This window comes from Neophocaena asiaeorientalis, unplaced genomic scaffold (genome assembly GCF_003031525.2).
Source record: "Neophocaena asiaeorientalis asiaeorientalis breed wild unplaced genomic scaffold, Neophocaena_asiaeorientalis_V1.1 scaffold116, whole genome shotgun sequence".
Lineage (NCBI taxonomy): Eukaryota > Metazoa > Chordata > Mammalia > Artiodactyla > Phocoenidae > Neophocaena > Neophocaena asiaeorientalis.
The window spans coordinates 8,134,845-8,157,340 of NW_020174561.1; the positions used below are offsets into that span (position 1 = coordinate 8,134,845).

The 22,496-nt window shown below is 39.1% G+C and overlaps 1 protein-coding gene across 6 annotated transcripts in view; it reads right to left on the minus strand.

Moving 5' to 3' along the window:
- ST7 (suppression of tumorigenicity 7) overlaps positions 1-22,496 on the minus strand; it is a 199,797-nt gene that overhangs the window by 33,663 nt on the left and 143,638 nt on the right. For 5 of the 6 annotated variants that reach the window (XM_024757829.1, XM_024757826.1, XM_024757827.1 and 2 more), the window contains 3 exons: positions 21,152-21,266; positions 4,173-4,245; positions 2,602-2,704 (listed from right to left, as the gene is read on the minus strand). In XM_024757829.1, coding sequence (XP_024613597.1) covers positions 2,602-2,704; positions 4,173-4,245; positions 21,152-21,266 — 291 coding nt within the window. Of the gene's footprint in view, positions 1-2,601; positions 2,705-3,273; positions 3,410-4,172; positions 4,246-21,151; positions 21,267-22,496 lie in introns of all 6 variants that reach the window. The other variant, XM_024757831.1, reaches the window with a different exon arrangement.

The following is a 22,496-nucleotide window of genomic DNA, read 5'->3' on the forward strand; positions in this document are numbered from 1 at the left end:
GGATAACCCAGAATCAGTTCAGGCTCTGTCATTTACTTACTGTGTGACCAAGAGCAGATTACTTAACCTCTCCAAACCTGCAGTGCCCTCATCTATGTAGCAGGGATAATAACATGACACACTTCACAAGGTTGTTATGAAAAATAAATGAGATGGCATACGTAGTTCAGTTAGCACTGTGCTTGCCACATAGTAAACATTAATAGAAACCAAAATTAAACATAATTATCATAGGATCATTAAGAGGAGAGATTTAAGCTTAAAATGGGAAGGTGTCCTACATGACATTTAAGATCTCTTCTTACAACAAGAATCTATGTGTTTATATCCTCCACTGATGTTTCATTAGAATTAAGGCTATTCTCTGCCTGAAAAGTCATATACATACATATACACACACACATACATGCGCGTGCACGTGTATGTGCATTCGTGGTCACGCAGATGTGTGCACGTATGCACATGTATGTGCATGTCTGCTAAAGTATTAGCAAGCAGTCCAACAAACAGAACACACATAAAAGATGTTTATAGCAGCCTGCATGTGGTACACGAGTACCAGAGGTTTGTGATTAATTCTGAACATATGAGGTCAGTGGCTCACAGGGCTTCTTCCCCACAGAAATGTCAATAATGAGGACGATCTGGAAACAAGTTTCCCCCTCAGCACAATCACCAACAAAGCAAAGTGATGGAGAATCGGTTTACTTACATGCCCTATCTTCTCTCAGTTTAATGATTAGAAGGTAAACTGAAATCAAATTATTTCAACTTTTTCAAATTATTTCCACTTCTAAAAGACTTCTATTTTGCAAGTAGAATGCAGTTGACTGAGGTTAAATTCTTCCATGGCAGCTTTAAACTATTTCTTAGGGCTTTTACTACTCTTCTGGAGGCTCAACCATTTAAGACCATTATCTAGAATTAAACGACAGCTTCAATTAAAATATCTAACCAACAAGTATTGTTCCAGTTTTCTATCTTGTGTCCCAGGATTACAAGGCTCAGGTTGGTATAACTGGAAAAATTAAGATTCAGGTCCCATACTTGAGGAGCTGCCAACAAGCCAAATATTAATAATTTTAATAATTTACAAACATATAGTACTCAAGTATTTTCAAAGAACTCCGAACATATTATGTCGCTTGATCTTTATCACAGAAGATAGGTGAGTCTTATATTTTTATCTTCATTTGGAAGATGAGGGAAAACTTTGAGTTCAGAGATGCTAAACCCAAGATCCCATGGCTAATAAATGACAGAGCCAGATTTGGAACCCAAGTTTTTGTCTCAGAATCTAGGACTCTATTGCCCAATACTACTTTTAAAAGAGGCTTATTTATTTTAAGGCTATTTTATGAGCTACAGAGCTCATAAAATAGCTCTGTAGTTAGAGAATGGTATTCAATAAATATTAATTGATGACCTAAGTTTACTGTAATTCAGGACAATATTTTCATGATTAGTTTTACATTTTAATCAAATTTGAATAAACGTTTTTTAACTTAGTTGAAAAAATATTAAATAGATATATTTTATACCACCCTATATATAGTACCTAAGTCTACAAATACTATGTTGGTCATTATCCACCGAAACTAGAGTGGCTAAATACATCCTTCTGCAAATATGGCACTGTGCACCACTCTTCAATTTCCTGTTTTGTGAAAAGATGACCGTGACCTGAGTAAAACCTCAGGAATGATATTAGATCACTTATCTTTGTCACTCTGGATATCAACAAATTAAACTAGGCAACTCCATAAATCATCACACAGGCACACATACACGCACCCAACCCCACCCTTTTGCTACAGTACTGCAACAAAACAAGAAGACAGCCTTCCTTTGTCATTTTTCACCAGTGAAAGTCTTCATCAGACATTTTGCCAAGAAAACTGTCTTGTAGTACCTGATGTGAACTGCAGGAGGTTTCCTAGAGGTCAAAATCAAGAAACTGAAAATGGCCCTCAGCAATGCGCCTATCACGTAGTAGGTACTCAAACACAGGTACGTCATGAACACACACTCCTCTTCTGAATAAAAGATTACAGAAATATCCTCTGCAAGACAACTATTTCCTACTATATATATACCTATTAAAATGGCACTCACAAGTCAAGAGAAAACTACTTCTTCATACTTTGAGGTTTTCCTCGTTATTTGCTGGCCAATACTGATTAACTATCATTTACTTATGGAGATACAGAATGTCATATTAGTATTTTTTACCACTTTTATTCACAACAAGGTTCATTTCTCGAGTTGGTTCTAAGTAAGACTATAACTGGCGTGCAATTCCTATCAAATGCATCAACACCCTTGGGATCTCCATATTTTGCCACTTTCAGGCTTCCTGACCTGGCCTGCCTAAGCTAGGTCTATCAGTTTACCCTTACTGTATGAAGCCCGAAAATGGGCCCCAAAGCCTCTTGTTGTTTTACTTTAAAACAAGGCTAATAAGCATAGGCTCCACAGGGCCTCAACATTCATTGGTTGCAATTCATTTTTTTATAACTGGTGCATTCGAGACATGACATTGTGGTCACTGAACGCTCTCTGCTATCGTAACGAGTTCCTATGGGGATTCCACAGACTCACTTTTGGCACATGAGGATTGAATTCCACAGCTCTATGAATGGCCTCTACTGCATTCATCTCTGCTGTGCTCAGCCCGCGCCGAGATGCAGCCTCGGGAGAGAATCTGAAAAGCAGAAAGACAAACACCATCCAGTTGGGACCACTGCTTGGGCATTAACCTGGAAAGGCGTCTACACATCAAGGGCCCAGAAAACCACAGCGAGCCAAAGGCATGAGCTCTCCAAACCTCCACTACACAGAACCTCTGAGTGACCCCTCAGACAGAGGCCAACAAAAACCCCAGCAGAAGCAGAAAGCGTGCTTGCATCTAATCGCGGCAGGAATTAAATTCAGCTGTGAAGTCTCTCTGTCTAAATAGCTAATCTAAGTTTTCTAGGAGGTACCTGCTTAGGTCAGGGGAGCGGGTAGGACTGACAAGGGCAGACAGTGTAGGAAAAAGAGAAAACTAGGTTACAGAAGAGCGCACTTGGTTAAAAACAGAACTGGGGAGAATTTTAAAGGAGGCTCCCAACCCAATGTCAGTGCTGCGATGGAGGGTTAAGTCTTGCAGCTTCAGCAGCAGGCGAGCCTGCTTGGGGCTGTTCCGGCAGGGGGAGTGTGCATGCCCAAACTGCGGGCGAGACACCTGCCCAAGTGAATGAAAAAAACCAGACCATGCAATCTCTTTCTCACCTCACACCCAGGGCTAACTCCAGAGCTGTGCTTGGCAGGCAGACACCACAGGGGAAGCTGTGACAACCCTGGCCCTGCCCTCCCAAGCTGGAGTCGCTGTGTAGGGAGAAAAGATGTTGCAGTAGGTACTGGCGATCTACAGGATAAAAAAGAATGAAAGAAAATTACTTCGGTCTTGAAGTGCACACACACTTAACAGCAAACCTGTCTGACACAGCAGAGGCTGTTTTCTTTTCCTGTTATCTGCTTTTCAGTGCTACCGAGGGAGTGTATCGGGGAGTGTAAGCGTTTATGAACTCAAAACCAGTTAAGCCATCTATTTTCTTTCACCTGCCAGTCATCTTGGGGGTTTATGGAAATTCTCTATACCATAGTCACCTGCCTGAACAAAACGGGCAAATGTCCCACTGTGATGGTGACTCAAGGTAAACGGATCCTGGGTGGGGAGTTAGTTTGGAATTGATGAGGTAAGGAAAGGGAGATGACCATCCCCTTTTGCCATATTAATATGTTTGTTATGACTACTACCCCATCCTGGACTGCTGGAGGAAGAGGAATATGCAAAAAAAATGAATCAAAGAAGGCATTTTGTGTAAGTCCCAAGCAGGCCTTTTGGTATCTACTGTCTGGCAAAAAAAAAATAAAAATAAAAGTCACCTCAGAGGCATGGAGTTTCATATAAATCCCTCTTTAGGAACCCACACACCATTACAATACCTGGCGATATACATTCCCTCCTTCTAGTAGTGAAAGAAAAGAAAATGCAGGTTTTGGAAAATGCATGCTCATAAGCAGGGATCTCATAGACTAAGAAAAACTTGCAGAGAAAGCCCTCAGAGACAACACATCTCCTTCCGTCCAGACCAGCATCTGTACTGCACAGGCTACTATCCACTTACTTGTCAGAGACAGCTCTTGCTTTGAGCAAGGCCGCTGTGTAGCATATTGTTGCCGACTTTGGTAAGCTTATATCTGTTAGAGAGAAAAAAAGTAGGAACTGTTATAAGTCTGTACAAGCAAAGAGCAATGATTTTTTAATACACTAGCATTTTAATCATGTAAGCCTAAAGAGCATAAATTAAGAATAGTTTAACTGTTCCTTATGTATCCAAGTGGTAGGTGAAACTAAGGGTAATTCATACTTTTGTGAATAATTCAAATTTCAAATCCACCACTGTTCAGCAATCATCTTTTATTTAAAATATGGATTTTTCATATGTTGAGTTTATTTAAGCAGAGAATAGCTATAAATACATAAATTTAAATATTACATGAATAGTCTTGATATCAAGAAAGGCAAATAGGACTTCTTTGTTAACTTATAAAATTTCTCAAGAGGCATATGAAATATTAAAGTGAAAAAAATATTATCTGAATTCTTTTTTAAAATATAAGGTTTTTTTAGTGATAAATAAATGTATTTAAAAATTATTCTTTAGTGGTCAGATTTAAACCAGATTTCATGAAATTTATATTCAGTTTTTTTGTTAAAATTGGAAAGAGAAATCTTTATGAGGATATATTATGAAATCTTTATAAAACTATACAATTTTTGTTCATTCAAACCCATGATAAAGCCCCTTTCATATGAAGCCTAATTTGTTGCCCAGAAAAACAGTTCCTTTCAGTTTGTATAGAAAATTTCAGATGGAGGGGTGGGAACGGGTACCAGATTCAGATAGAGTTTACAGGCAAATAAAAGCACAGAGTACAACTAAGAGGAGATAAGTGCAAAGACGGTAGCCCCTCTGGGGGCAGGGGGTAGGACTTGTTTTTAAATTATGATCCTATTTCGCACCAGAGCTGTCTTTCTTTAACACTCAGACTAGGTAAAAATATGCCATTCCCAGGTGCTACAAAATTCGCCCGAGGTTAGAAGAACTCTTAACACCTGGAACGCCCTCCAAGTTTCTTTCGGGCTGTTTTCAACTTTAGAAGAATTACATTACGGTAGGGATGAAAAGGAAAGTCCATAACTAGACAAAAGTCAACAGCAGAAGAAAATAATTTCATAAAAGAAAAACAATCTTTCATTCAATAATGAGTATTTACCACCAATTCCAGCATGAGGAATTTCTCTTTGAGGGAAATTTCAATGACATTGATAAAATACAAATCATCAGAGAAAATACCAACACAGAATTGAAAGGGAGAGAGGTCTTTGTAACCCTGATCTCATAAATTATATCCAAACAAAATTTCAGCACCATATGCATACTGTAAAATGGTGTGCTTATGACTAAGAAGGAAAAAAAAATGTCAGACACTCATGGATTTGTCTTGTTGCTTCTCCAACATCTAAACATTTAACCACTTCCCAGTATGTGAAATCAATTCAGGAATCAATTATCTTGATTGCTAGGGTCCACTTATTGATTGTTACTGGAAGATAATTTTAAAAAACTATCCAAACCCTGCTTCCACCCTTCCTGGTGTGATCTGTGTTCCTTCTGCGACAACGCAGCACCTTTCTATGAAGTGGGAACAAAGGATTAGTCCTAGAAAGGAGTCGAAACTGAACATAATGGTCAAAATTATTCGAAGGTGGCAGCACAGATGGAACCTCACGTGATAAACTAAAGAAAACCTGTTGTTAAGGATTTAGCTTCTCAATGAGAACGATCATGTTGTTTTGAAGGTTACCTAAGCAAGCAAATGAACACATTCACCCAGTTGGAAATGCAGAAAGAGATACGATTGATGTGTTCCAGCAGAATATTAGAGATGCCTAATCAAAGGTGATCTTTAATCCCCTCACACCCATAGACAGGACATTCACAACTCTGCAACGTTACAACTACTATGGTACATTTTCCCCGTTTAATAAAATTTTACCCTTACTCCCTCATTGTATGTAAAGATACTGGTATATGTGCACAGTCATAATGCTTAAAAAAATAAAGAAAAAGATACTTTAATCAATATCAAATGGGAAAAGGAAGAAATATAAATTCCCCATTCCCCACCAGCGGCAAGTTCATTCCATTTGTTATCTCTTTAGTATGTTATTTTGCTCTCACTATGAAACAAAAATTAAAAATAGCAAACAATTCTTGCATAACTTACTTATATATTTTCAATAGTTTTCTTTGAATTCTTTCAAAGCAATACATCTATTTGGTAATGGTAATTTGTCTCTAAGCAGGGATGAATCATTATAAAGAAACTGATCCTAAATTACCCTTCAGGTAAAGCATCTTGTTCAAATAAGGTTTTTTGTGTACAACACTTTTTTTTAAATGTGGCAATATAAATCAAATGCTTTAACATTTTGCCTACCCAGCAATTCTACTTCTGAGACTTTATCCTAAGGGAAGTCATCACAACTGTGCATGAAGATTTAGCTTTAAGGATGTTGATCACGACATTGTTTCTAACGGTAGAAAACTGGAAACGGCCCAAATGTCAATCATAGGAGAATGGCTAAGGTGCTGCACAGCCACAGGGTGCAATTCGATGCAGTCGTTAAATCATGTGGTGGAAAGTATTTTATGACCTGGGGAAATGTTGCATTGTTGTGTACACATCAATAAGTAAAACAAGTTTACAAAAATTATGATTTCACATATTTTTTAAAAAGCATTTTTATGCACAGAGATAAAAAGGCTGGAACTATATATACCAAATATCAACAGTTTTTATTTCTGGGTGCTGGGATTATAGACAATTTTTTTCTATGTTTACCTTCATTTCCAAAGCTTCCTGCGACATACACGTAATAAGTGAATTTTTAAAAGATAACAATGATGCTAAGTGGAAGAATTCTTTCTACAAATTGTCTGCAGCAAGTTCATGGGCAAATATGATACACTGGTGGAGCGAGACACAGACAGCATAAACAGACAAAGGCAGAACTTACACGAAGTGCTGTTAGCCCGCAGATGTAGAAAATTATTTATATACCTTCATGAAAGTTAGTGTATTCCTTTTGTGGTGTGCAGTTGTTAACCGTATTTTAATCTAACAAATGCCTAATATCTAAATCAGAGGCAGGACCTGCATGTTTTGGCTCACTTTTAAGAAAAAACCATATACATTACCTCTAGGAGAAAGCTAATTATTATGGGCTGCTTGCCCCATGAGCCTTTTTCATTTCTTTAGGGAAAAAAAAAAAAAGGCTGAGACTTGGTTGTTGTTGCCTATTATAATTATGAAACTTATTATTTTGAAATAATTATGGGGTCATAGGAAGTTGTGAATATAGTACACGGAGTTCTGTGAAGCTTCCTTTAGCGTCCCTCAAATGGTGACAACTCACATAACTGCATTATAACATTAAAAAAACCAAGAAATTGACGTTGGTACAGTACTATTAAGTCAATTACAGACCTTATTCAGTTTTCACCAGTTTTTACATGCATTCCTGTGTGTGTGGTTCTATGCAATTTTAGCCCAAGGCTAGATTCATGTAACCACCACTACCATCAAAATACACAACTTTTCCAAAGGAACTTTCTCACGCTACCCCTTTATTTGTACCCTCCCCACCCATACCTGTTCCCAGTGACCACTAATCTGTTCTCTATCTCCATAGACTTGTTTGCCTACTATGATTTTATGCTTTTGCCATCAGGCAAATGGATAAAATGGTAAGGGGAACAGGGTGACTAACCGTACTGATGAAAATGGTAGTATCAGAAGTTTTAAGCAGGAAATAACAACAAATAAGCTGCTTTCCAATATTGCTTGTAATTTATTCAGAAATTTTATTTTGAGGAAGAAACTCAAAATCGTTCTAAGTCCAATTTTGTATGAGCAGACTCTAACTGTGCAGTGCTTTTCTGTCTTTTGAAAGTGGTGTGTAGCTACCGTTATTGCCAGAAAGTCCCCTTAAGAATTAGAATCCAAGGAGGAAATCAAAGTAAATGAGACATCACACACTCATTGTAGAAACAAGGAATGCTGAATAAATGTTTCTCACTTCGGCAAAGCTGAACTGTTGGCGTTAGTTTAATTTTCCTTCCATTTCTTTCCATCTTGTGTTTCATACAGATCCTTTTATGAAAGAAGAACTTTCTCCAAGCATCTTAGGTGTACAAAATCAAATTGTTGTGAAAGTCTTTCCTTAAAATCTACAATCTTGAATTTCATACAACTGGAATCATAGCATGTGTACTTTTGTGTCTGGGTTCTCTCTCTCCAAATGATGTTTCTGAGGTTCATCCATGTTGTAGCGTGTATCAGTACTTCGTTCCTTTTTATTGCCGAGTCGTATTTCATTGTGTGGATATACAATATGTTTATTCTCTTGCTAATGGCTATTTGGATTGTTCTCCAGTTTTGGACTACTATGAAGAAAGCTGTTGTGACTATTCTTGTGTACTGTTTGGTTTTAAAAAAAAAACCCTCATTTTTTCTTGGATATGTAATTGGAAATGGAATTGAGTCAGAAGGTAGATGAATGTTTAAACTGGTAGACAGTGCTCCATAGTGGTTGTATGAAGTTTGCAAAGCTAATATACGGCGAGAGAGGTCAGAAAAAGGATGACTTCTGGGTTAGAGGGGCAATTTTCTGAGATGATGGAAAGTTCCATGATTCTGGGCGGTGATCACAGAGGTATATACATAGGTGAAAAGTCATCCCAGTCTACATTTAAGATTTGTGCATGTTACAATATGTAATTTATACCACAATAAAAAAGATGAAAAAAAAAAAAGCCAAACCTACAATCCTGTGTCACCTGAAGCTGCCTTCTCTTACTTGCCTTTCATCATTCCGGCCCCTCCATTCTCTCTGTGCATCCTTATCTAAAAATTACTTCCTAGTTTAATAAACAGAATCCGATTATGTTTCAGGTTGGCCTTTCAAATACTAAGATGGTTAAATTATCTCCTCTAAACCTAATCTTTTCCAGAATAAATACTTCTAGCCCCTCAACTGACACAGTCTTCAGAGCTTCTCACTTATTTTTGTTACGGAGCCATGGGTGATTTCAAAATATGAGAATTAGAAGTGGAAATAATCATCTGAATCCCTGAAACCCGACAGTACAGAACTCAGGGGAAACGTGCAGTCTGAGCAGCCCTGGCCACGAGCATTCTCTGAGTACTAGCTGGGCTGGCCCTGAAGCTGAGCACCTGGAGCGGTTTGTTCCTACGGTCGTGTGGTCAACAAACCCCTCTGATTCTATTCAAACCAATTTCAGCCAAAGCCAGGTCTTTTCTCTTTTACTTCAGCCATGAGAATTTTTGAACCTAAGAGCAGGATTTCACATTTGACTCCATTAAATTTTAAATCTTAAAATAAAATCTAGGACTTCTCTGATGGCACAGTGGTTAAGAATCCACCTGCCAATGCAGGGGACACGACCCCTGGTCCGGGAAGATCCCACATGCCGCGGAGCAACTAAGCCTGTGCACCACAACTACTGAGCCTGCGCTCTAGAGCCTGCAAGCCGCAACTACTGAGCCCACGTGCCACAACTACTGAAGCCCGTGCACCTAGAGCCCGTGCTCCGCAACAAGAGAAGCCAACGCATGCTGCAACTACAGAAAGCCCGCGCCACGTGCAGCAACAAAGACCCAATGCAGCCAAAAATAAAATAAATAAACTTCTAAAAAAATAAAATCTAAACCATTAACTATTAATGGTTTCAGCATATTAGTCCAGGCTATTAGTCATTGTTGTAACTCAACCTACCACTCACAGCTTTGCTCCATATACCTCGTAAGTACACCTTCCTCCCCATATGATTATTATCATCATCAAAATTACTGCTGACATTTATCAAGGGCTTATTAAGTGCCAGGCACTGTTGTTAATCACTTACACACATTAATCCTCAGGGCAACCCTATGAGATAGGACCCACTGCTAGCCCTGTTTTATAGATGGGGAAAGTGAGGCATAGAACAGTTAAGAAATATGCCGACATCACACACTTAGAACAAATAATGAGCTTCCCCCAGAACACACGCTTTTTAACTGTGCTATGCTGTTGACAAGGTCTGATTTAAAAACATACTGACCATAGCAATACCAAGGAGAGAATCCAAAAATGGTATTCTAGAGATCACCCTAAATTTGCAACGGTCTGCAATGATCTATGTGCATTAATAGTTATGATAGGTATTATACCATTAAATTATACTATTTATTAATGGTGTAATAGGTATCATGACCACATTGCTCCACGTTACCTGAAAAGACAGCATTAAAAACATTATCAAAATTCACTTTGCTACAAGGCAGAGACTAACACACCATTGTAAAGCAATTATACTCCAATAAAGATGTTAAAAAATCATTATCAAATGTTTTATTTAAATAAAGATACAAATACTCCCATGGCATTTCTCTAATTCAGAAATATATTCAGGAATATAAAGAAAAATGGCCTTAATAAGAAACATTTAAATATTATTGTATAGACTACAAATATTTTCACATGTACTATCTCATCTGTTTTTATGTCACACAACTTCCTCAGTAAATCCATGCTGGATCTTCAATCACCTCTTTCCTAAGTGTTCATAAACCACATATTTCTCTCCTCTAGAATTTTGCTGGGATTGATTTATTTGTTGAAATTCTTAAAAAAAAATCAAAAGTATTGAGGGGAAATAGAAAATAGGAGTGAATAGCTGTATATTCTTATTAACTTATTAACACATTACTTTCTTATCCAGATAGTAGTACTACAAGATAAATCAAAGAATTGGACAACAGCACATGACTGTGTAGGTCAGCCCTCAAAAATCTTTCATTTTACAGATAAAAAATACAGGCCCAGGGAAGCTAAATGATATACTTAAGAGCTGCCTAACTAATTAGTGACAGAGATGGTCTTGCAATAGCATGTCTTTGTCACCATCCCATACTGCCAATGTGGTACTTGCTTTTATTTTCCTTATCATCATTCTCTCATACTTTATCATTTTCCTTGGAAAATGGCTTCACAAATAAAGTCTTGAGACTTTTGCCTCCTCTGAACTTTAGCCACCCAGAACACCTGCTGACAGGTTTCTACCTCACTTGTATATGCTTATTTAGCTATTTGTCATTCTGATATTTTCATAAACTTTAATCATTTGTGTTTAATTTTACATTTTTTTCCCAGCGGGAATAACTATAATCTCATCTTTTAGAATCTCTCATCCTTCGTGAACCAATTTCCACTTTAAAAATCTCTGTATCTCCTATGCCACAGTGTCCGCACAAAGTATTTATTGAATCTCCATTTATGGGTTTATATTTATCTTTCGTTTGAATTAAAAAAAGGGTGCGACTTCTAGTTGTTGTTATTATAAGCTATACAATAACATGCTCTCCTTTAAGGTGCTTCCTTTTTGGTAAGAATTAAATCCAAGGTATTAACTACTCTCAGGCTTTGTCTACTTTGGTTGTAATTAAAGTGTAAGACAAGACCTTGTCAGAAGCTTTGCTTTTAGCAAATGAGACTCGTAGATTGACAGGTGCAGGCCTTCACATCGCCTGCTCCAAATTCACCACCTCTGAAGACTAGGTGGACCTTCCACCTGTTCCCCACATTCCACTATGTTTTCCCTCCTCATGTCGTTGTTATGACTCAGCAGAAGTAGGCAGGTGTTGGTGGGTTACATGAATACTGGCAGGCTCTCGATAACGTCTTAGTTACATGCCCCCGAAAGACAGATTATCTAAGGCTTATACTGGGTCTACATAGTTAAGAAAGAGATCCCAGGAGAGCAAATGAAATGAAGTAGCTATAGTTTAAAATAGAAAGTTTCGATCACCCAGGAAATAAAAAAAAGTTTCTGCACTGGGATTCCCATTCGTTGTATAAAGAAGAAAAGCCAAACTCTAAAAACTCTTTTATACTTGTTGGTTGGAAAACCCTGCATATGTTTCCCCGAAGGATAGAATTCTGTTTCTTCGCAGAGTCTGAAATCACCTCCCCTGTCCTCTCCAGCGGCATTCTACTCCTTCACATCTTAGGGCTTTCCCAGCATTCATCTCTCAACCACCTCAAGTCAAAAAAGGGTAGAGTGTGAATCCACTGTGCCACTCCCCTCGCTCTGGGGGCAGGCTGAAGCCCCTCCTCTGCTGACATTGCCTCCAAGTCTCTCCATGGTCTCCAGAACAAAATCCAAACTAGACCCAAAGCTTTTTGAGGCCTGGCCCCTGCTTAACTCACCCAGTGCAAGTTCAGCCCTTTGCTACAGACTCTGTCTTCCCTCTGCTCTGTGGGAAAGAGTTCTCCTCACAAGCTGTGTCAAAACTGCCCTGAACCTCTGGACATATTCTCTTTGCCTCCAGCACCTGCGCTGTCTGGCTCAGCACAGATCCCACCTCCACTGGAGTGGCTTCCCTCATTACCCTGGATGAGGTGTCCCTTCCATCTTGGGTTAAACTCTATCAGTCTTTACACTTTACAGCGATTGTCCATTCTCTTATTTCCCTCTCCTACTTACGTGGTGTGCTTTAGGGGTAAAAGCTGTGTTTCTTCATCACTTTGTACCCACAACACAAAGCAATGTTTGAAACATAGTTGGTGGTCAGTGTTTGCTGAATAAAATCCTAAGGTAATGTACTAACATATCAAATCACTTGATATTACCTTCCTTCAACATGCAAACATTTACTTCTAATTTAGCTTCTGGGAGCCAAAAGTGATCAGTGTTGATGGGTGCTTTAAGAGGGAGTCATAAACTTGTTATTTCTCAACACGTATACTTCCTCTATCTTTGCTTACAGCATTCCGGTAGAAGGCATGACATTGGACTGTGCTCTAAATCTAGATGTCTATTTGAAAAGGCAGTGGAATGAAAAAGTGGGGCAGGAAGGAGGCAAGAGTAAAAGCTGAAACAAGGTTGAAGAAGAGTAGAATTTTTGTCCAGAAACAAGGAAGGCAAACCACACATCTTCTGGCTCCCAGGGACCCTTTACGAGAATGATGCTGCTGGAAAAAAAAAAAAAAGTCATCTCAGGGAGGATGACTGTTAAGTTTTCAAAAGTCCTAAATGGCTCATAAGATCAAACCTGCAATTCAATGAAATAATCTTAGGACAAATTTATGTAATTATGAGTAAAACTGTCAATTTGATGTGTCTCAGAAAACCCATGGGGCAAAACTTTAGATAGGACAGAATTTTTCCAGGGATAATCTTTTCGCCTTATTTCCTTTTGTTCATCTGCAATAATAATAACAATCAAGATGTAATTTTAAAAGGACCATTACTTTCCCTGTGCATGAGATTAGTCAACTGAGGGTCAATTTTACATCTCTACTTCTAAAAGAATGTTTTCAAGGGTGGCAACCAGCAGATAAGTCCCAAAGCACCTCACAAGTAAGGACACTACGTCATAGTGCATCTCCATCTAACAAGCTGTTCGTTCACCATGGATGCTCTGAACACCTACTGTAGTACATAAGTGTCCAAGAAGAAGAGGACACAGGGCTTGCTCTCAAAGAGTTTCTTTCTCTGTACTTCCCCCAGCATGTTTCAAACTGATTCACTGAGCACGGATTCATCCCACCTCGACTCACCATGCGTTGTTTTTTGTTTTTAACATCTTTCTTCAATAGACCGAAAGCTTCTTGGCGACACAGAGTAAATCATATTCATCTCTGAATGTGGAAGCACCTAAAAGTTAGTATCTTCAACATAAAGGTTTGATAGATCCTTGCTGAATTAATTTGAAAAAATTAACCTAATTACTCTTATAACCATTTAAGATTACATAGTATCAAGCATCACTTTTCTTGGTTGCCCAGCAAATTGATATACTTGAAGTTTGTGTAGCCTTGACAGACGCTTTTAGAGCCACGAACTGACTAACCAAACAAACAAAATTGAAAAACAAACGAATGAAAATGCAGCCCACTTCTCCTTCCTGTTTGTGGACTGTAATGTCTTATTACTGTACCATTATGTGATGCTGTCCTCCATGTGACTGTCTTCAAGAAAATTTCTCAGTTTACTCCTGTTCATGATATGATGCAATGAAAACAACAGGTATGTAAACTTCTGTCCTTAGATTTTTTTGGGGGGGTTCCAGACAGTATGAAGTCTTTCTGTCCCACCTTCAAAAAGTCAATCTAAGGTCCCCTTTCAACCAAAGGTGAAAACTCCACTGAAGAAATAGAAAGGACTGATATACTAGAACCTCAAAATGATGTGCCACCTGGGATGGGGAAATACTACATGATCTTGGTAACCTGGAGGAGGGGGAGAGGCAGGCAACACGGATTCAACTATCATGCTACAAAGCCAAACAACAGATCTTGTTTGCAACTTTGGAATTGGATTACCCCAAAAGGTCTGTGTCAGGAGGCCCTTCTGTGGCTGGTGCCCTGGAGCCAAATATGGCAGTTTATGTGATGGTGATGGCCAGCTAAGGAGGGATGTTACCTTGGTAAATTATGATAACTGGGCAGTAAGGATTACTAAAGCCAGCATAAATTTAGAGGGTTTGTTCATGTGCCAACTCTGCGAATCACAGATGTATGCATTCATAAAATGTCTTCCATCATCAGAGACTGTAGAAGTTTTTCACGTACACAGTCTTCACTGAAATAGCCTCTGTTATCAGAACTCCCACTCATTTCATGTATAGTATATACATGCCCTTTGTAACCTCAAAGGCCTAGTCCTCTTGATGGATCTAACTCTTAGTTTCCAAGTCAGCAGGGCACCCACTGCAAAGCTATACAGGGCAATCACTTCTCAGTCACTCGTGCTTACCAGCCTGAAGCCATAGCCCATGGTGTCAGTGCTGATAATTATTTTCTTCTTTGAAGCAGCAACGGGATTACCTGCCTATCTTTTACACAAGGATTCTCTTCAGCATTTGCCGGGTATCCTTGATCTTTTCCATAAGAGCCAGGCCAGGGAAGGGAGCTGGACTAGGCTTCGAGTCTGTCATTAGGGACTGATGACACTTCCAACCCTCTTTCTTGAATGCAGCCTCCTTTTGTAGTGGATATGTGTCAGAAGCTGCCTGTGCCTATGGCATCAGAACTCACATCTATACATACACTTGACCGAAAAGCACCATTTTGGAGGTCTGGACAGCCTGACGCTGACCGCTTCAATACAGATTTTTTTTTTTAATATTTATTTATTTTATTTGGTTGTGCCAGGTCTTAGTTGCGGCTCGAGGGCTCCTTAGTTGTGGCATGTGAACGCTTGGTTGTGGCATGCATGCGGGATCTAGTTCCCTGACCAGGGATCGAACCCGGGCCCCCTGCACTGGGAGCGTGGAGTCTTAACCACTGCGCCACCAGGGAAGTCCCGTCAATAGAGATTTTATTCACTGGTCCTTCTGGCGTCTCAAATCCCTCTTATTCCACAAACATAAATGGAAAACAGCCTAACCAAAAGACAGGGTATCCAGTGACCATTTCAGAGGAATGGAGATGATAGTTGAGTAACTTGTACTAGTTATAAGGCCCTGGGCAATGAACAAAGTGTACAAAATTTTTACTTATAACTACATGCTGACTCTGCAAACCAATGATTAGCAAAAAGCTTATTCTCTGAATAGTCTCAACATAGAGTGATTCCCTCATGCTTTCTTTAGAATTTCTGTTTTCAATCTACTGAGATGAAAGTATTTCCCCCAATGTTACAAACATGTCTTGTTCTTGAAAGTATACCCTTTGCACATTGCCAGATGGTAGATAATAATGCTAATTTAGGATGGGCTTGATGGCACCAGTAAAAATGGTCTTGATATAGTTGTTGCATTTATATAGTATTCGTGACTATAAAAAAGACCAGCTGTCCCTCACAGGGAAGTTCCTGCCCCCAAATTTAGGGCAATCACTAAATGACCTAATGGAGTAAATATCGAAAAGAGCTTGGATTTGTATTTCTATTGGTACAAATTGCCCCAAGGCTGAAACAATTTGTCTTTTGATCAGGAGTGAAAATGTTGGGCATTTTTCCTTTTTCAGCTTTCCAAATGTTAGAGTTGTTTATAGATAAAACTAAGCATTTCCATTCTTACCAAATATCTACACATATGTCCTATGAGATCTAAAATTAATTTTAATAACAGGCCATAACAATTTTGGGGGGGGCAAAAGACTGGGCTTTTATGCTCTCATTTTAACTGACATTTTATGTATGGTTTTCCATTTGAACAAAATGGATTGAGAACAGAGGTGAAGTTCAGGAGTGGTCACCTTAGCGCTTTATAATGGTTAATAGTTACTGAATTCTTACTGTATGGCCCACACTGTTCTAAACATTTACCATGGATTAACCGCTTTAATCCTCACAACAAATTCCCGGCTGCGTGATCCTGGGCAAGTTACTTAGGCTTTCTAAGCCTCGATTCCATTTCCAGAGAAAGAAATGGAAGCTTAGAAGGTTAAGTGATTTGCTGAAGTTCACTCAGCCAGTGAAAGGCAGAGCTGGGACTTGATCTCAGCAGGTCTTCCCCACCAACAGGACTGCCTTTGGCATCCTCAGGGATCACTAACTAGAGACAGAACTAGACACTCCCAAAGGAAATGCTCACAAAATTAGCACTCACATTCCTATTCACTCGCTCTGTGAGATTCTTCTAAAATTGAAATGGGCAAATGATAATGAATAAGAAACGCATGAATTCTTTTCCCCATTCCCACCCTAATCTTTGAGACTTAAGCTTTCAACCTAGGTGGCCTATAAACTTCTTTGAAAGGCAATCCAAAGCTTGCAACAACTTCCTCAATGGCTTTGAAAAGAAGGTTCTGATGGCTTAATGATCTTAAAAAACATTTCTGTCTTTATAGCTAATGTATGACTGAAAAAAAAAAGATAAATCTCCAATTAAATGGACACCATACATCAAATCCCCTTTGTGACTAAAGAAATCAGGTACATGTTGAAGATAGAAAGACATATTTTGAAGATGGTTTCAGAAAGATAAGCAAATATCGATATGCCCAATTCTTAAGGAACGATTTTAAAAGAATCTTAAAAGACAATTTGGCATTATTGAAATTCTGCACCACGGCTCCAGCCCGCCTAATTCATGCCTTTGTAAGAGGAGTGAGAGAGGGAGTGAAAGTCACTTCAGCAAGGCTTACATTTATGAAAAACACATGGGCTTTTAAAGCCAGCTAAACCTGAATTTGCATCTCAGTTCTACAGTTTTCAAGGAATGTGGTCTTGAAAGTTACTTAAATTCACAAGCCTCAGTTTCTGCATCTGCTAAAATGGAATAACTACCTCCTTGCAAAGACACTGTAAGGGTTATAGGTAGTGTGTGCAATGTGCTTGGCATGTGGTAGGTTCTCAACAAACTGTAGCTGATAATAACAACAAGAACAGTGTTAATAAAAACAATAAAAAATACTGCCAACAGCAGAGACCAGTGGAAGTATGATGATGGTTAAGAGCACGGGCCAGGGGTCAGACCACCTCAGCTTTTATCCTGGCTTTCCTTTCCTCATAGAATTCACATCTTATTGAACAAAGACTGTTCTCAGTTTATCTCTGCTCTCATAACGTAACATCTCCAGGGCTTTACTTGACATCTTAGGTTCTTCACTTCAGCAAATTACTTAACTCTTCTCTGTACCAGTAACCACAGCTGTAAAATGGGGCTAATAATAGTATCTGCCTCATATGTTTGTGGTGAGAATAAATGAGTCCATCCACATAGAGCTTAGAACCACGTCTGACCCTGACCATTATAAGAACTCAATGCTAGCTGTTTTTTTAGTTATTGTGTGAAGGACACTCCAAAACCAACACCAATCACCTGGATAAAAACTGCCCACCCATAATGTTGTTTAACAAATTGAAACTAGTAGAGCATGGAAACTCCTGAGGCTGGCAAGACAGCATTTCAGACTAATGGCTAGAATAATATAAGATCAGAAGTTATCTCAAGGGAAAAAAATCAAAATTAGACTGCAGTTTACAAGGAGGCGTGATCAGTTACCTGGTAATCCTACTAAGAATGCAGGGTTGCCAAAGGGTTCCACTGTAAAAGGACTTTGTAAATGTCACTTTTAAAAGTCAAAGCAAATAAAAAAGTGAAGAAGAATAAGAATGAGGCAAAGGGAATACAGGTTGCCTTCCTCCTTTCCTCAGAACATGTTGTGTTTTTTTCCCCCATGCTTTACCGTATTTCTAAATCCTTTTTGCAAAGGTCAGAAAAGCAGCACTAATCCCATTGTGTCACCTCTCAACATACTACTTAAAAAAATTCAGCTACCTAGCAAATGTAATAAAGAAGGATGGCTGTACCCATAAAACATCCAAGAAACAGCTACCAAACCAGAGCATTCCAATTTGCAAAGATAACATATAATCCTGCTTCTTTGGGTGTGGCTCGATGGCGAGGGATGGTGAGGCTGGGATTCAAAGTGCTGTCTCCAGCATCTCATGGATTAGGATGATGACATCTGAACCAGGGTGAAGAACAGGGCACCCCCATTGTTGTCTGCAGTCCAAGCCCTCTGAAGCACCCACTTTCTAACACAGGGGCAGAAAATGGGACCAGAACTGGGTCAAGGTCCTTTGGGTCTCCAGAAAAAGCAGCAGGGATGAACTTGAAAGATCCCATTTTATGGTACGGGGTGAGGAAGAAGAGGCATGCGTTTAATAGTCTTGTGTGGTTGCAGCTCACTCCTCAAGCAACAGTAACTTCAGCAGCCACTTCATTATAGTTCTACTGTAAATGACACTGGCCTAAGCCAAGTCTGTACCAAAACACCCTCCAGAATTCAGCTGGGGTTAGGTCATCTGCAGTCTATTGACAACTGCTGAACTTAAAACCCCTAACGAGGTATCTCAGCAACAGTATGTGTCCTGCCACTAATGAGGCTCTTTTTCCATGAATAATGAATAAGAACATCATCTCTGTTGCCAGGTACAAACATAAACAAAGCTCAACACAAGGGCCTTGGTATGGTGAGTTTGTCCATTTGCAACAAAGGAATTTTGCAAAGTGAGAGCCAAGTTTTAGTGGAGGGTGGGACAAGCTCTTGTAACGAATAATGTGGACATATGTTATCAGAATCTAATAAATCAGCTTTTGGTTGTTGTGGAACAGAGGCTGTGCAAAGGGATAGAGAGAGACAACAGAAAGCTCCAAATGAGTTCATTTCTTTATTTTACGCTCAGTCTCGTAACACAAAGCTGATGATTTCTGTAATGAGCCAAAATCTTCATGAAAGGAGCCTTAGGAGATTTGAGATCCCAAAGGCTCTGTTGGTTAAATCTTTTCTTAAGCCTTGATGTATCAGGCTGAGGGCAGGTCGGCGCTGGGGATGAGAACACTGGAACCTTGCCATGACACTGATGGCTACGGGGCAGCATGTGGAAAAGTGCATGGCCACTTGAACCCATGTGCTGGGTTCTGCTGGTACTAAAAGGCCTGTAATGTATGAGCATTTTGCCTCTAAGGTAGTTTCCTGGCTTAGACTCCCAAGGTCATCCCAACAGAGATTCCACATATAAACAGAGAACAAAAGTGAGCTGACATGAAGGCCAAACAGTCTTTATTTTGTTTACTATAAAGTGTGCCACAAATACTTTTGTCTCTTTCTAAAATCAGTTCCATATTAGGTAGCGTATATCTTGTTACACAGGGTGCTCATGTTTGCACAGGCCAAGTGATGCCATCACTGGCGGACGGGTTTTAGTTTCCATCAGTTTGAGCAAGAATTAACAATAAAATAAAACAAAAACAGTCTCGTGATGCCTCAGTTCCTCCAACTGCAGGGGTAACAACTCTAACCTATTTCAGAGATTCCTTATGAAGAACTGTAGGTCAAAAACAAGACTCAAATAGTATAGTTTGCCCTATATGTTTGATGACTATTTTGACCTGAATAATTATTTTTTTATTTTTATAAATTAATTTTATTTATTTATTATTTTTGGCCATGTTGGGTCTTCGCTGCTGTGCGCGTGCTTTCTCTAGTTGAGGCGAGCAGGGGCTACTCTTTGTTGCGGTGTGCGGACTTCTCGTTGCCGTGGCTTCTCTTGTTGCGGAGCACGGGCTCTAGGCGCGTGGGCTTCAGTAGTTGTGGCTCGCAGTCTTTAGGGCACAGGCTCAGTAGTTGTGGCGCACGGGCTTAGTGACTCCGCAGCATGTGGGATCTTCCCAGACCAGGGCTCAAACCTGTGTCCCCCGCATTGGCAGGGGGATTCTTAACCACTGTGCCACCAGGGAAGTCCCCCTGAATAATTCTTTAAATGCACTAAAGGTGCTTACTTAAGAAAAAATATTGTATAAAGTAAACAATGATCATAAGTAATCACTCCCTAATATCCATTTTAAAAGCAAATATATTTATTTTCAGGAGACAGTTAATAAAATATGGCAGAATAGTATGAAATTCTGCAGAGATTCCAGAAGCTAAGTCATGGCAGGTAATTATGTAGAAAATTTTTGTACAATTAATCAAATAGTAAATTCACAGACAATGGCAATATGAGCGGAAGAGTTTTCAAATATCTAGGAGATGTCAGCTTACTTTTTCTGGTTTATTAAGAAGAGGCAAAATGTTATTCTGTGCTCATGGGTGAGGAACCAGAATGGCAAAGCCTCTCATGAAGAAATGGGGGTTATTCTGCTAATGAGGAGAAGACCTGGGATGAAAGGGCCATGATCTTATCTTCAAATATTACTGAACTGTCACAAGGTTTGTAGCAAGAGCTACCAGCTGTTCCATTGCTTTGAAGGATCAACATAACCAACAGGTAGTGGTCACAGTCAGCCGATCAGGGGTCACAGCAGGAGCTCAAACAGTCAGTGCTGTTCCAGCAAGGTACATGCTACGTGCAGAGGTTCTGAGTGATTCCTGACCACGGAAATCAGGTGGAAATTCTCTAAAGAGGATAGTCATCAAAGTGCTGTGCTATAAAAATGATCCTTCTGATCTAATCATTGAAATACACCAAGAAGAGAGGAATACTCAAGTAGATAAAAGTACCCAAGGACTTACCATCATACTTTGCTAAGACTGCCTGAACATCAGCATATGCTTGTAGTTCCAGAAGGGCTTCTAAAAGGTTTTCATGGATGTTGAACATGCTCAGGAGAGGGAACTCCTTCATTAACTAGGAAAGAAGAAACCAAGGAATAATTAATATATGTTTCTTATCTTTTTAAAGTATAACTAATACTGAGTTATATTCATACACTATATTTAAAAGTATAATGTAATTTTTAGAAGTATAATTAATACTGAATGATAAGCATTCATATCAATTATTATGTTGTAAAGCAATAAATGCTTAAATTTTTTCCTGCTATTTTGGAAAAATGGCAACTTTGAATTTGTGAGAAAGTAAGGTGGGAGAAATTCCAAAAGTGAGGAGTTTTTATGAACACTGAGGAACATGTTTAGAGGTAGTACTGAATAATGTTAAAATGCCTTAAAGGTCAAATCAAGTGAAGGTTGAAAACCATCTCATAGGTGTTAACAGTTAGCAGTTTTGGATGGAAGCCAGAGGGTAGAAGGGGAAACAAAAGGCACTACTCTTCTGAGCAGCCTGGTGACCAAGTTAAGGAGAAAAAGTAGGAAAATAACTAGAAGGTGATATGTGTTGAGAAAATTTGTAGGTAGTGAGACAGGGAATGTTAGTAAAAGAAGAGGATGTTCAGGAGTTCCTGCCTGGTGGTCTCAATAAAACAGAAGTCAAGATTATTTTCTGAGACTGAGGGAACAGGTGGCAGGGAGGAAATAGGAAGACAGCGGTCAAAGTGTAGAACAATCGAGGATTGCAGAGGCCGTCTTGGGGCCCTAACAGACCATGGATTTGCAGAGGTTATAATTGGCACTGCTGTCAAGTTTCAGCTAACAGAGCTCAGCAGCCCAGGTACAGTGGCAAAGATGTCAAATGATGAGGTTGAGCCTGGAAAGACTGAATTAGATCCAATGAGAAGTCAAGAAGAGAACTGGCTAGAATGGTGAAAGAATGATTAAAGGAACGGCCTCAGGTTCTCGACAGCATGGGGAGGAAGAGAGGTCCAAAGAGAGTTAAAAGATATAATAATGAATTTCACTGGAAAACAAAGAGAAAGAAGACAGGACCAAGAACTTCAGAGTAAAATCTTACCTTCAAGAAAAATAAATCTCACCTTAAGAAAAAGATAACCAGGGTCTTTATAAAGCAAAGACACACATGCACACACATGCCTATTTATATATATGTGTGTGTGTATGTATGTATTGATGTATACGTATATAACCTCTATTTAATCTCCTAAATGGATAACTGTTTTCTATTATAACACAATGACCTCTAAAAAAGTGATACCTCTTTTTTTTTTTTTTTTTTTTTTTT